This window comes from Zootoca vivipara, chromosome 4, assembly GCF_963506605.1.
Source record: "Zootoca vivipara chromosome 4, rZooViv1.1, whole genome shotgun sequence".
NCBI classification, from domain to species: Eukaryota; Metazoa; Chordata; class Lepidosauria; order Squamata; family Lacertidae; genus Zootoca; species Zootoca vivipara.
Genome location: NC_083279.1, coordinates 34478237 through 34490994, shown reverse-complemented (window position 1 = coordinate 34490994; position 12758 = coordinate 34478237). Strand labels below are relative to the sequence as shown.

The 12758-nt window shown below is 42.9% G+C and overlaps 1 protein-coding gene across 5 annotated transcripts in view; it reads right to left on the bottom strand.

The window, feature by feature from the left end:
* STS (steroid sulfatase) overlaps positions 1-12758 on the bottom strand; it is a 95515-nt gene that overhangs the window by 27453 nt on the left and 55304 nt on the right. For all 5 annotated transcript variants that reach the window (XM_060273483.1, XM_060273480.1, XM_035116354.2 and 2 more), the window contains one exon: positions 4732-4891. In XM_060273483.1, coding sequence (XP_060129466.1) covers positions 4732-4891 — 160 coding nt within the window. The remainder of the gene's footprint in view (positions 1-4731; positions 4892-12758) is intronic.

Here is a 12758-nt window from a genome sequence, read left to right as displayed (position 1 = left end):
GAAAGAAGTAAACTATCACAAAGGGTTGTGCTCTGCAATGATCAGGTGCTTAAGCATCAGCATGAATTCTCTATGTGGTTTAGCACAGTCTATATTATCAAATCATAGAACTGTAGAATTGGGAAGGGACCCACTGGTCATCTAGTCAAACCCATTGCAATGCTGGATTGGAATCAATATTTCCATCTGTTAAATTGGAAGAAGAGGGGTGATTCAGAGTCTATTATCTCGAAAAACAATGGCAGAAAATGGTCAGAATGCTTGGTTGAACATGTCACCAGCAGTAGGTAAGAATGCAAGTCAGTGATTGGCAAAAAGGGAAATAAGCAAGTGTAAAAAATGGTCATAACCAATTTAACATAAACCCTGAAAATATCACATAGTGGTGCATCAACCCACTTCTTCACTGTGAGCTACTGACTTCAAGAATACTGTGTTCAAGTCCATAATGGATTTTGCAATATCCCCTGTGTGTGTGCGTTTTTATGCTTCATTTAGTCATTATATTTATTATCTCACTTTTTAGCCAAGATTTCAGACAAAACAGCTTGCAATCACAATCCACAAACAGAAGCACTATATGTTAAAAGAATATGAAGGTTCGTGTGGCAGCCTATTCTAGTTTCTGGCAATATGGTCCAGATTCCAGGCTGTGCCCTCTAGACAAAGGAAGCAAAAGAGCTGCAGATGGACTTGGGGGCAGCTGGTGGTACAGATACTGTGTATGGTACAGATACCATTCCTCATTGGTGGTGTCAGAGGGTCATCATGACTACTCTAGAGTAACTCTGCCTGAGTCCAGTTTGTCTTCAAAGACATTTATTGTGCTACTTATTTACAGTGTAGAGACATCTTAAAACATGACCTCTCATCCCGAATCAGAATCCGGAAATGGCATATGTCTGTTCCTACACCAGCAAAGTAGTCGGGGCACCCCAAAATGCCGCCCCCTAGACCTGTGTTGCAGCGCTCTCCTTACTTCTTGTGCTGGAAGGAGCGATGTTCTTTCAGCTTCCTCCCTGAGCGGTCGGTGCCCTGGCTCTCCAACATCCCTAAGAACCTGCCTGCATCCCTCCGCCCCCGAGATTCCCCATGGTTCCTCCCTCTGATTTCTCTCCTCCTCCAAGTCTCTCTCTCCCCCTCTGGCTGCTTCAGAACCACTGGTGCTCTCTGTACTTGACGAGATGGACGTCAAGATGATGGGGGCTGGCTCCCTGTAGGGAGTCACCCTTACAGGTGGTATTCACCTAAGACCCATTGAAGTTATTCAATATTACTAAGTCAGGTCTAATAATTTAAAAAGTTTACTTAGTTGAATAACACCCAATATGTTTTAGGCCCAAATATGTTAATGTGACCCAGGTGGCGCTGTGGGTTAAACCACAGAGTCTAGGGCTTGCTGATCAAAAGGTCGGCGGTTCAAATCCCTGCAATGGGGTGAGCTCCCGTTGCTCGGTCCCAGCTCCTGCCCACCTAGCAGTTCGAAAGCACATCAAAGTGCAAGTAGATAAATAGGGACCGCTCTGGCGGGAATGTAAACGGCGTTTCCGTGCGCTGCTCTGGTTCGCCAGAAGCAGCTTTGTCATGCTGGCCACATGACCCGGAAGCTGTCTGTGGACAAATGCCAGCTCCCTCGGCATGTAGAGCGAGATGAGCGCCGCAACCCCAGAGTCGGACACGACTGGACCTGATGGTCAGGGGCCCCTTTACCTTTTTATGTTAATGTCAGGCAGGACAATGGGTTCATCACAGGAGCAAACTAACTTAAAACACATTTTCCCTCACTTTTCACCTACAACCATAAGAGCTACATTTCCATCCTCTGGACAAAGCTTTCATTGCTGGGATTCCCAGGAGTCTGCCATGAACTATTAGAGCCCTAACCAAATGTTGCCTATCTGTGCACTGGTAATTGTAGAAATGACTGAACCCGAAAAACAGCCTAGAGCAGCATATGGCAAGTCTGCTTTGAAAGAGCTTGCTAGCTGAAGCAAGGAGTAGAAAAGATATTCTGAATTTAGATCAGGGGGGTGACTTTTAAATTTGCATGATGTAAATGAACACTTTAGATCTGCAGGGGGAAAGTTCACAGCTGGTGATTTATTGAGTGTATATAAGAAAGAGCAGAATGATGCCGGTGTCACGCCCAAGCATCTATGACTTGATCAAAAGGAACGTGTAAGGTAGGTAGAGAGTGCTGTCAGGAAGAAAGACCCATCTTCTTCAGCCACGAAGAGAAAAAGTAATTAAAACACTCCTACTGATGCTACTACGGAACTCAAAGATCAAAGCACCTGAAGGGCTTATGGAGAACCTGAAAGTTCAGCTATTTAGCATGCTGTGGAAATGACAAATCCATTGCAGTTGGCAAGAACAGCTTTAAAAATAGTGTTGCATATGATATGGTCATAGCAAAGTTAAAGGCGGGTCTAATGCAGCATGTTCTCATTTGATGTCCTGTACAAAAGGGACCCAGGTGGTGCTGTGGTTGAACCACTGAGCCTAGGGCTTGCTGATCAGAAGGTCGGCGGTTTGAATCCCTGTGACGGGGTGAGCTCCCGTTGCTCGGTCCCAGCTCCTGCCAACCTAGCAGTTCGAAAGCACGTCAAAATGCAAGTAGATAAATAGGAACCGCTACAGCGGGAAGGTAAATGGTGTTTCCATGTGCTGCTCTGGTTTGCCAGAAGCGGCTTTGTCATGCTGGCCACATGACCTGGAAGCTGTACGCCGGCTCCCTCGGCCAATAATGCGAGATGAGTGCGCAACCCCAGAGTCGGTCACGACTGGACCTAATGGTCAGGGGTGCCTTAACCTTTTTACCTTTACAAAAGGTTCAGGTAACATTATGGTATACCTGACCTTATTGCATTTTATCTTCACATCAACCCTATAATATAGTTTGGCCTGAGACAGTGACTTGTTCAATGTTTACTCCTTCTATTTAATGATTAGGCTAAAGATGATTTTTCAAACACAACCTAAGCACTTGACAAGTGCAAAATCAAGCAAATGGTCTGCATGAAAGAGCCATCAGAGAGAATACAGTGCAGATAGAAGCTTCATGTCAACCTCATTTTTCAGTGTTTGCAAAATCATGAAATGATGCCCTGGAAAAGACCCTGATGTTGGGGAAAGGGCAAAAGGAGAAGGGGATGATGGAGGATGAGGTGGTTGGACAGTGTTCTCGAAGCTACTAACATGAATTTCACCAAACTGTGGGAGGCAGTGGAAGACAGGAGTGCCTGGCGTGCTCTGGTCCATGGGGTCATGAGGAGTCGGACACGACTAAATGACTAAACAAGAACAACCACCACCACTAGTGGTAGACCTGCATGTGTGATCAAGAATCAGAAAGCATTTGCACCTAAACCACCAAAATTAAACCCAACATCCTAGGCATTAGATCATGTATTAAGAGTATGCACTACAACATGCTTATTAACAGAGCAATCATATGCATGACTGCTCAGATCTGAGTCCCAAAGAGCTCAACGGGGCTTCCTCCCATGTAAGTGGATATAGGATTGCAGCTTAAACATAACTGTACTAATAATGCAACAGTAGATAACCTTTCACTCTAGAATAGCCCTGTAGCATTCAAAATGACTTCAGTGGGGAAAAGCGGGGAGTGACTGCCCCCTTAGGAAAATCCTACTGCTATTAAAGGTAAAGGGACCCCTGACCATTAGGTCCAGTCGTGACTGACTCTGGGGTTGCAGCGCTCATCTCGCATTATTGGCCGAGGGAGCCGGCGTACCGCTTCCAGGTCATGTGGCCAGCATGACAAAGCCGCTTCTGGCGAACCAGAGCAGCACACGGAAACACCATTTACCTTTCCGCCGGAGCGGTACCTATTTATCTACTTGCACTTTGAGGTGCTTTTGAACTGCTAGGTTGGCAGGAGCAGGGACCGAGCAACAGGAGCTCACCCCGTCACAGGGATTCGAACCGCCGACCTTCTGATCGGCAAGCCCTAGGCTCAGTGGTTTAACCCACAGCGCCACCCACGTCCCTACTACTATTATCACCAATAAAATAAAATATGGAAACTTGCTTTGCTTTCCCCATCATAGCCCCAGTGAGGAAACTATAGTTATAATGAAGTAATGACTTGACTGCTACGTTGTGCAAATACTAGCAAAAGACATACGAAAGTAAAATGTATATGCAATTTCCATAGAAATTCAACACATCATAGAGAAAGGTAAATTGCAATCCTTGTCCTTGGCTTCCCATGCAAAATGTGCACAGGAAGTTATATGGAGGAATTTCAGCAATACCTGCTTGCTGAAGCCCAGAAAAAGTTTTGCTGTCTGATTGTATTTATTTGTTTAATAAAATGTATAGGCAGCTTGACTGTAACCGCCCCGCCCCCCCAAAAAAACCCCATTTGAAGCAGTTATGATGACCTATGTGCATAGAACATCCCACAGGGCCATTCAGCCCACTTTATGAATATGGAGATATTCACACATTATATATGACCACTTGCCTCAGCTCCTGTTAGTAGTGAGACATCTAAGGTGAGCAATTGATTTGGGGTCATTTTAAGTAAAGCAATTATTATGGAGATGAAACAACAAAGTTCAGAATGAGACAATGGAGAAGGTTTTGAAACAATGTGAAAGAAGAAGCGGCAACTATGAACCAGTTATTATTTGAAGAAATGCCTGACACATACTGGTTTAAGACATGATAAATAAATACGACAAATGAAACAACATTCCATACCTGTCACTGGGCAGTGATGCTCCAGCAAGTTTAACTATTGTGGGGAATATATCCATATTACTTGTGGGCTCATCAATATGTGTACCAGGCTTAAACACTCCAGGCCAGCGAAGAAGACCAGGAACTCGAATCCCTCCTTCCCAACTTGTAGACTTTCCACCTAGAGGAAAAGGATCACAAAAATCCTCCAGCTATTAACACTGCAGCATTCAATTGGTCAAGATTAGGGACGGGCAACTTGAAGACATCTAGATGTTATAGAACTCCAGTTCCCATCATACACAGAAAGCATGGCCAATGGTCAGGGGTGATGGGAGTTGTAGTCCAACAACATCTGGCAGGCCACAGGTTCTCCATCCCTGTAATAGCCCAATCAAACAATTTGCCAGATTGATCCATTAACCTTGCTATCAACCCAAATGGTGCCCCGTTTTTTAACTTTGTAGCACAACTGGGAGCCTCGCCAGTTTAAGGACAGGATTATGAGCCACTGTTTAGACAAGGAAGTCAGTCTTGCTGTTGTTGCTGTCTTTGAGCTTTTAAAATGTTTGATGTCTTACTCTTGTCTAAATTATTAGATACAGCACCATGATTAATCATGGAGCAGATCTTTTAAAAAAACAGCATTCTTTTTAATAAAAGTCCTTGGAAACTTGAAGATGCAAGCACCACCCTAAAAGAGACATTCTCCTCCCCCACCCTCCAAACAAAGGAAGAAAATGTTTCCTGTACACCGCCTAATAACAAAGGACGTACACTTTTGGCTTCACAGTGATTATTTTTGCTTGCATAAATTTAATCAACAGACAAATCAGCCCAAACTCACGTGAATAATCAATTCATGGTTTATTAAATCAGGTTGCACTCTTATACATCTCTTCTGAAAAGATAACACATGCAGTTTGCCCAATCTGCAAGTGGGCACAAAGGATGGCAGTCAGCTGTTTTATTTAGTGTGGACCCACTGATATTGTAATTGAAGGGAAAACTAGGATTCTGGTTTTTGCATTGTTTCCTAATTGAGAAACCTTTCGCAGCCTAGTCACAGTGTATCTGAAGAAGTGTGCATGCACACAAAAGCTCATACCTATGACAAACTTAGCTGGTCTCTAAGGTGCTACTGGAAGGATTTTTTTTTATTTACCCATAGTGAGACATACTTCAAAACAACAACATCACCATGTAGAGAGAAGTCCAAGTACCAAAAAAGGATGGGTGGGTTTTTCATATCTATTCTTCATGAAGGCTATATGATCCAAATTTCTGTTCACATAAGAAAGGCCACCATTCTGGCAGCATCTTGAATAAAAAATATTTAAGATAATGGATTCCACCACCTTATGAGCTAGCTAGATAGTTTTTCATCATTACTGCAACCCTGATTGATGATTTTTCCCCCCAAAAGACACAAGCCTATGTACCAGAAGCAAGGAAGCAATGGCAAGATTACGTCCTTTTAAAAGTGGAAGTTTTGCCCAACTGAAGAAATACTATTTTTTAAAGCAAAACTCCAGCTTATTTTGCATCTCTCCCCAAAGGGCCACAAAATGCTTATTTCACTTAAATACTGTTGTGAACAGAATTGTCCGTGACCACACACAAAAATGATCCTAGGGTTGTGACGCTATTAGCTCACCAAAAATTACCTCTCTATTTGCTGCAGTACTGAAAATGTTGGGGAAAATTAGAGTGGAATGGAAAAATAAAGCAGCGAGTATTATAATTGCATTCTATAAATCTATGCTGCAGCAACACTTGGAACACTGAACTGTGTGCAGTTGCGGTCACCTACTTTTCTTTTCTTTTTTAAGGATATAATAGAATGAGAAGATGACTGTTGTGGGGAGGAGACTGAGAACTTCTCCTGGCAAGAAATTGTGGATCTTTAGAATAAAGATGACCATGAGGCGATGCAAGCTCAATATGTTTTGCTGACTGCGTTGAAGGAAAAGATGGAGTCTGCCCCCTCTCACATGCTACATAAATAAGCCAATTGGACTATGAATTGAACCTTACTTCAGGATTGGGACTGTGATGATGGGACTGTGTTCTCCAAGACAAACTACTCAGGGTCTGCAAGGCAGCTCTGTTCTTCAACACTTCATGGCTTCTGCCCGCTTCCCAGTATCTGCCCCTGCTTCAATCTGCCTAATGGTAAGCCGGGGCCCTGCTCAGAGATGGTATTTGATAGTTGTGTATCTTTCTTTTCCCTTCCTTCCTCTGGAAAATCTTCTCCAGGGGTTCCCCCCCCCATATTCAAGCAGGAGGTAGCTGCCAGGGAAGGGTAGCACATCAACAACACTGAGAGGGAGGGGACATTCCATTGTGCGTGAAGAAATTGTCCCATGTGCACCATGATTTAGCTGAATACAACCCTCTGGGTACTGTGGAATCCTGAGATAGTCCAAAGCCCACAGCCCAAAGAAGCTGCCATATTTTCAGGACAAATGAGCTATGTAATTCCAGAGTTTTTCTGGCAGAGTTTAGGCACTCTGTAACACACCTCAGCCCAGCCTTAGTGTGAGGGTAAAGCAAAACTGTTAGAAGGGCCAGGTTTACATAATACATAAATATGATATCCACAGAGATTCTGTCATAATTTTAGTTCCTTGGTTTAGAGATTTTATCGCTATGCTGACTGAAGGTATACAGTGGTGCCTCGCTAGACGAATATCCCATAAGATGAATTTTTCGCTTAACAAAGAGATTTTTCGAGTGGAGGTTGCCTCGCAAGACGAATTCGTTTTGTGAAAAATTTGTCTAGCGAATCACGGTTTCCCATAGGAATGCGTTGAAATTCAATTAATGCGTTCCTATGGGCAAAAAAATAAATAAAAATCAATGCATTCCTATGGGATTCACTAGATGAATTTTTCGCAAAACAAATTGACTCACAGAACGAATTAAATTCGTCTAGCGAGGCACCACTGTATAATGCTTTAAATGGCTGCTGGAGCAATTGTGTGTTTATGTGTGTTGTACTGTAGATGGTGTCCCTTATTGTTCTGCTGGGTTTTGTAGTTTTAATATGTTGTGAGCTGCACTGGCAGGGTCAGCTGTGAAAGACAGCACACTAATGTTGAAATACATAAATCAACCCTGAGCGTGGCCTGCAAAGTTCATGGAATGCCAAACTGCTTTGCTCACAAGTCTCAGGAATGCCCTTGAGCTGTGTCAGGGTGGCCCAAGACATACTGTTGCCTGAGGCAAAAGGCAAGATCGTTTCCCTGCATTCCACATGCAAAAGTGGTAGCGGAATATTACTTTAGCACTGGTGACATGAGAGGGCTCTTTGCTGCACTTGTGACAGCAGCGTAACAAGTACAGGTCATTTAACATACCCAGCTCTTTCCTCCAACAGACTGGAATGACAGGGGACCTTCTCCTGCTCCCCCAGCATCTGACACAGTTTTACCTGATGGTAGGGTCAGGGAAATCATGAAACCCTGAAGTCCTGCCATTGGGGCTTTTGAACACTTAATTCTAGTGTACAGAACGTGAAAGATAATGCAAGGCATTCAAAAGAATACAGGGACAGGGACAGTTGGAGTTGCTTTTCAGTCACAAAGTAAGCGAAAATAAAATGCGAAATACTGTTTTAACTAAGCTCTAACGATCTGATCTGAACCTTGATTGGATTCAACAGAATGGAAATAAAATTGACAATAATTGTGTTTATGACCAGGAAATGCCTCAATAACCTCTGACTCTACTAACATAGAGATACTTGGGATATCCGGTCTCATGAGCAAGCACTAGAATAACCATGAAAGAGAACCAAGATGATAATGACATGATATTCACAGCAGCAATAAAAACGGCAGTTGCAACAACAACAGCATTGAAACCAAACTAACCAGACTTTGAAAGAGGCTAGAGAGCATTCAAGGTATCCCAAATGTGCAAAATAGAAATTCAAGATGAACAATGTTCCATAAGCACAGAAGGAATTCATTTTTTAAGCAATGTCCAGAAGTTCTTGTTTTGCTGCGTTTTGGATCTGTGCTGATTCCCCCCCCCCTTCTCTGCAGTTTTTGGTTTCAATGCTCTGGCTCCTGGTTTAATGCATATATGATGATGCACTGTGCTCTCAGGTGTTATTATATTAACCAGGTATACATTGCATTTTTATTGCAAGCCTCCTTGGCCCCTTTGGGTGTGCCAAATGGCAAGATATAATTGATTTTACAAATAAATAAATTCAGCTGAAAATGTTCCGTTGAGACTATCCTCACAACCAGAGTTTTCAGTCCACACAACTGATGCCATTTTGTTTCATCCGATTCCCACTGGCTGCAGCCAGGCACTTTATTTCCAAAGGCTCTTATGCTTCATTATTGGTTCTGATCTGGCTGTGCATGATGATAAATGATTGAGTTCAAATTGTGAAGATACACTGAGAGCTTCTGAGTTAGGCTAGTGCCAATTACTGTTGATGAGAGGGTTAATTGATTGGATTGATCTTCACATGTTCATATACGGAAGATACATTATTGAGAATCCTCATCGCAAACACTATACTTATAGAAAATTATGCTACAATTTCTGTTTACATAAACCGATAACCACAGGGTTCAACTCACGAACAATACATATGCAATATTTTATTTTATTTTCTCTTCTGGCTTTCTATAGTCCAGAGTAGAAAATGTTTGATACGTTGGACCTTAGGCCTTAATAATCGTGATTTCCAAAGGAAAACATATTGGGATAAACTTGGGCATACTTAGTTAAACATTTAACTACACGCAGAGACCTTTCTGAAATCAATCTTCTCAATCTAAACATTGAAGATCAAATTATATTTCGATATTGAGCAAACGGTACAAGACAAAGAAAAAGGTAAATATGGCTCTGAATATTTAAACAGAAATGTGTGGTGAGTGACTATTCCCAGGACTAGTGAACATCATTCAAAGCAAAAAAATAAAATAAAATGGAATGAGTAGCTGAACAGCTCCCAGTAGTTTCCCTCATCCTAGCATGATCAAGAAAAATAACTCAGAATGGGGTAAATTGCTGGCTTATGTGATCATCAGCTGAGGCCCTCCTTCATGTCCCTCCTTCACAAGAGTTCTGAAGGGTGGAAACACAAGAATGAGCATTTTCTGTGGTGCCTCCTCACTTATGGAATGCTCTCCTCAGGGTGACTCATCTGGCACCATCTTAGGTGCCAGGCAAAAACATTCTTCTTCTCCTAATCTATGCCCTTTTAAACTGCTGGGAGTGTGTGTGTTTCGTTTGTTACTATGTTATGTATTTTTCTGTCATTATATTGTAAACTGCTGTGCGATCCTTGGATGAAGGATGGTCAGGGCCGTCTCAAGCAGGTCGGGCGCCCTGGCGCCGTGGTGCGGAGATTGCTCCGGCTTCTCCGTGCAGCGCCCCCCTGCCAGCCCGGCACCCTGGTGCCCCGCGCCACCGAGACTACCCCTAGATCCGGGCCTGAGGATGGTGGATAAATTTAATAAATAATAATATAGGAGCAGATTTGGAGTCACCAGGGGCAAAGAGCAGCAATCCTTTACTTTCTCCTATAAAAGGAATGGGTGGCAATCATATCTTCATGGAAAAGTCAAGTCAAGGACTTGGCAACACTGGTGCAATGCCTGCAAAACTTGCCCTCTATGCCTTACTCTTGGTGGCCAGAAAATGTATAGAAGAATAGATGTTTGTGGATGCTAGAGGTCAGGAGTTCCAACTTGGCCCCACGACTGTGGGTGCCCTGGACTGTGGTGCCATACAGCGTGCATTGCCCTGGCACCAAAATTTGTGGGTGCCTGGCCCCTTCATGGGGAATTTTGCAGGTGGTCAGGCAACCAGGGCCCCAGGGAGTTGTCACTTGTGAGGGAGGTGATGAAGCTATCGGTCTCCATATGTTGTTGGACTCAATAAGCACCCGCCCCAGCCAGCAAGGCCAATCAATGGTGAGGGATATTGGGGCTTTGGGGTGGATTCGATTAAACAGTTGCACTAGTAGGAGTTAGCACAATGAGCTCCACTAGTTCAACGGGGCTTCCCTGAATCCCCCACCCCACCACAAATAATCTCTCCAGGGTTGAGAGAACCCCCAGAAGAGCACAAGTGGAGAGGTGAGTGGAGATTGTTTCATCATCATTGGAACAACAGTAATAATGTGGTGCTGAATTCTACTCTAGTCATCCAACAACACAATGGGCATATTACTTCCAGTAACAGAGGTAATATGCCCCTCGAATTACCAGATGCCAGAAACCTGACTGGGAGAGTGCTTTGTGTTAATGTTCTGACTGTGGGCTTCCCATAGCCATATGGTTGGCCACTGGGAGACCAGCATGCTGGAATAGATAGGCATTTGTTCTGGGCCTTCTTATGTTATTCTACCAGCTGTTATCACGATATCCAAAATTCTATAGGGCTAACTCATTTGTTGTTAGAGGAGCAAAGCTAGTATAGAAAGGTATAGTGTAATTCATCCAACTCATGTTCTTATTTATTTATAGACATTAACAGAGCAATGCTGTTTCCACAGGGAAATAGCAACCATGTCACTATGGTAACATACAAATCCGCACTTAAGAGATGGGCCCCTCTGTTTTACTTTTCTAGCAGCAATTAGTAATTTTATTCAAACATTTGGATCACGTTTTCCGAAATGTCCTTTTTAATTACCAAATCATACCAACTTTGGATCATATGGAATTACACAGCCATTCATTTGTTTAATAAAATTAAATTCCAAAAATCTCTATAAACAGGCACAACCAGATTTTTATATAGCTTTCTAAACTTTCTCTCGAGCTTGGGAAGCTCTTTAAACTAATTAGGTACTCAATTCAGATGCTGATGTAGTTATGCTTCTTCTGATAGGAAAGAAAAAAACAAGCTTTACATTAATTTATGAATTTAAAAGTATGAAATGTTACAGTAAAAAAAGAAGGTAAGAAGTGAAAAGGGAATTAATACTAGTGGATGAACGTTTGTGGTTTACTGTGATTTTTGTATGCTGCTTAAATATCAAATAGCCATGCTGTATACAGTTCTGGTTGTGTCACTTCAAAAAGGGTAAGTTGGAAAACGTTCAGATAAGGGCAGTCGAAATGATCAAGGTGATGAAGCAATTCCCCTATGAAGATTGCAGTGTTTGGAAGTTTTTAGTTAGAGAAAAAGAGAGTAAGAGTTGACATGATAGAAGTTTATAAAATTATGCCCGACATGGAGAAGGTAAATAGAGCAAGTTGTTTCTCCCTTTTTCATAACACTAGAGCTCGTGGGCATCAAATGAAGTGGAATGTTGGAAGATTCAAGACAGATAAAAGAAAGTACTTCTTTATGTAGCACATACAGTAGTTAAAGTATGGAACTCATTCCTATAGGAGGCAGTGATTGCCATCAACCTAGATGGTCTTAAAGAAGTTTTAGACAAAGACATGGAGGAAAGGGCTATCAAAGGCTACTAGCCATGATGGCTACGTCCTGCCTCCCCGGCTGGAGGCGGCAATGCTTTTGAGTACCAATTGGAAACCACAGGAGGGGAGAGTGCCCCTGTGCTTGAATACTGCTTGCAGGTTTCCCAAACTGCATCTGGTTGGCCATTGTGAGAACAGGATGCTGGACGCAATGGGCTATTGGCTGGCCAGAGTCCTCTCAAGTCAAGAGTTTTTGTTACTGCTGTTTTTTGCAACGTGAGTCTGTTTCATTATATGCGGATTCATGCTACTGTCTTGATCAGCCTTCCCCAACCATGAGTCTCCAGATCCTCTTGGACTATAACTCCTATCATCCCTAGCCAGTAGGGGCAATAGTCAGGAATAATGGGAGTTGTAGTCCAACAACATCTAGGGGCCTGAAGTTAGGGAAAGGCTGCTCAAGATTGCAGTTCTTTGGGCAGCCGGTCTCATTAGGCAAGGCATTCTCCCCAAATAACGCAGAATTTGCATCACTACTTCCTTCCTGTGGAATGAGATTTGGATGGATAAGTGAGATACAAACAAATAAAGCAAAACGTCTAACCCCACTCGTATGGTTGTAAGTCCCATTGAATTTAA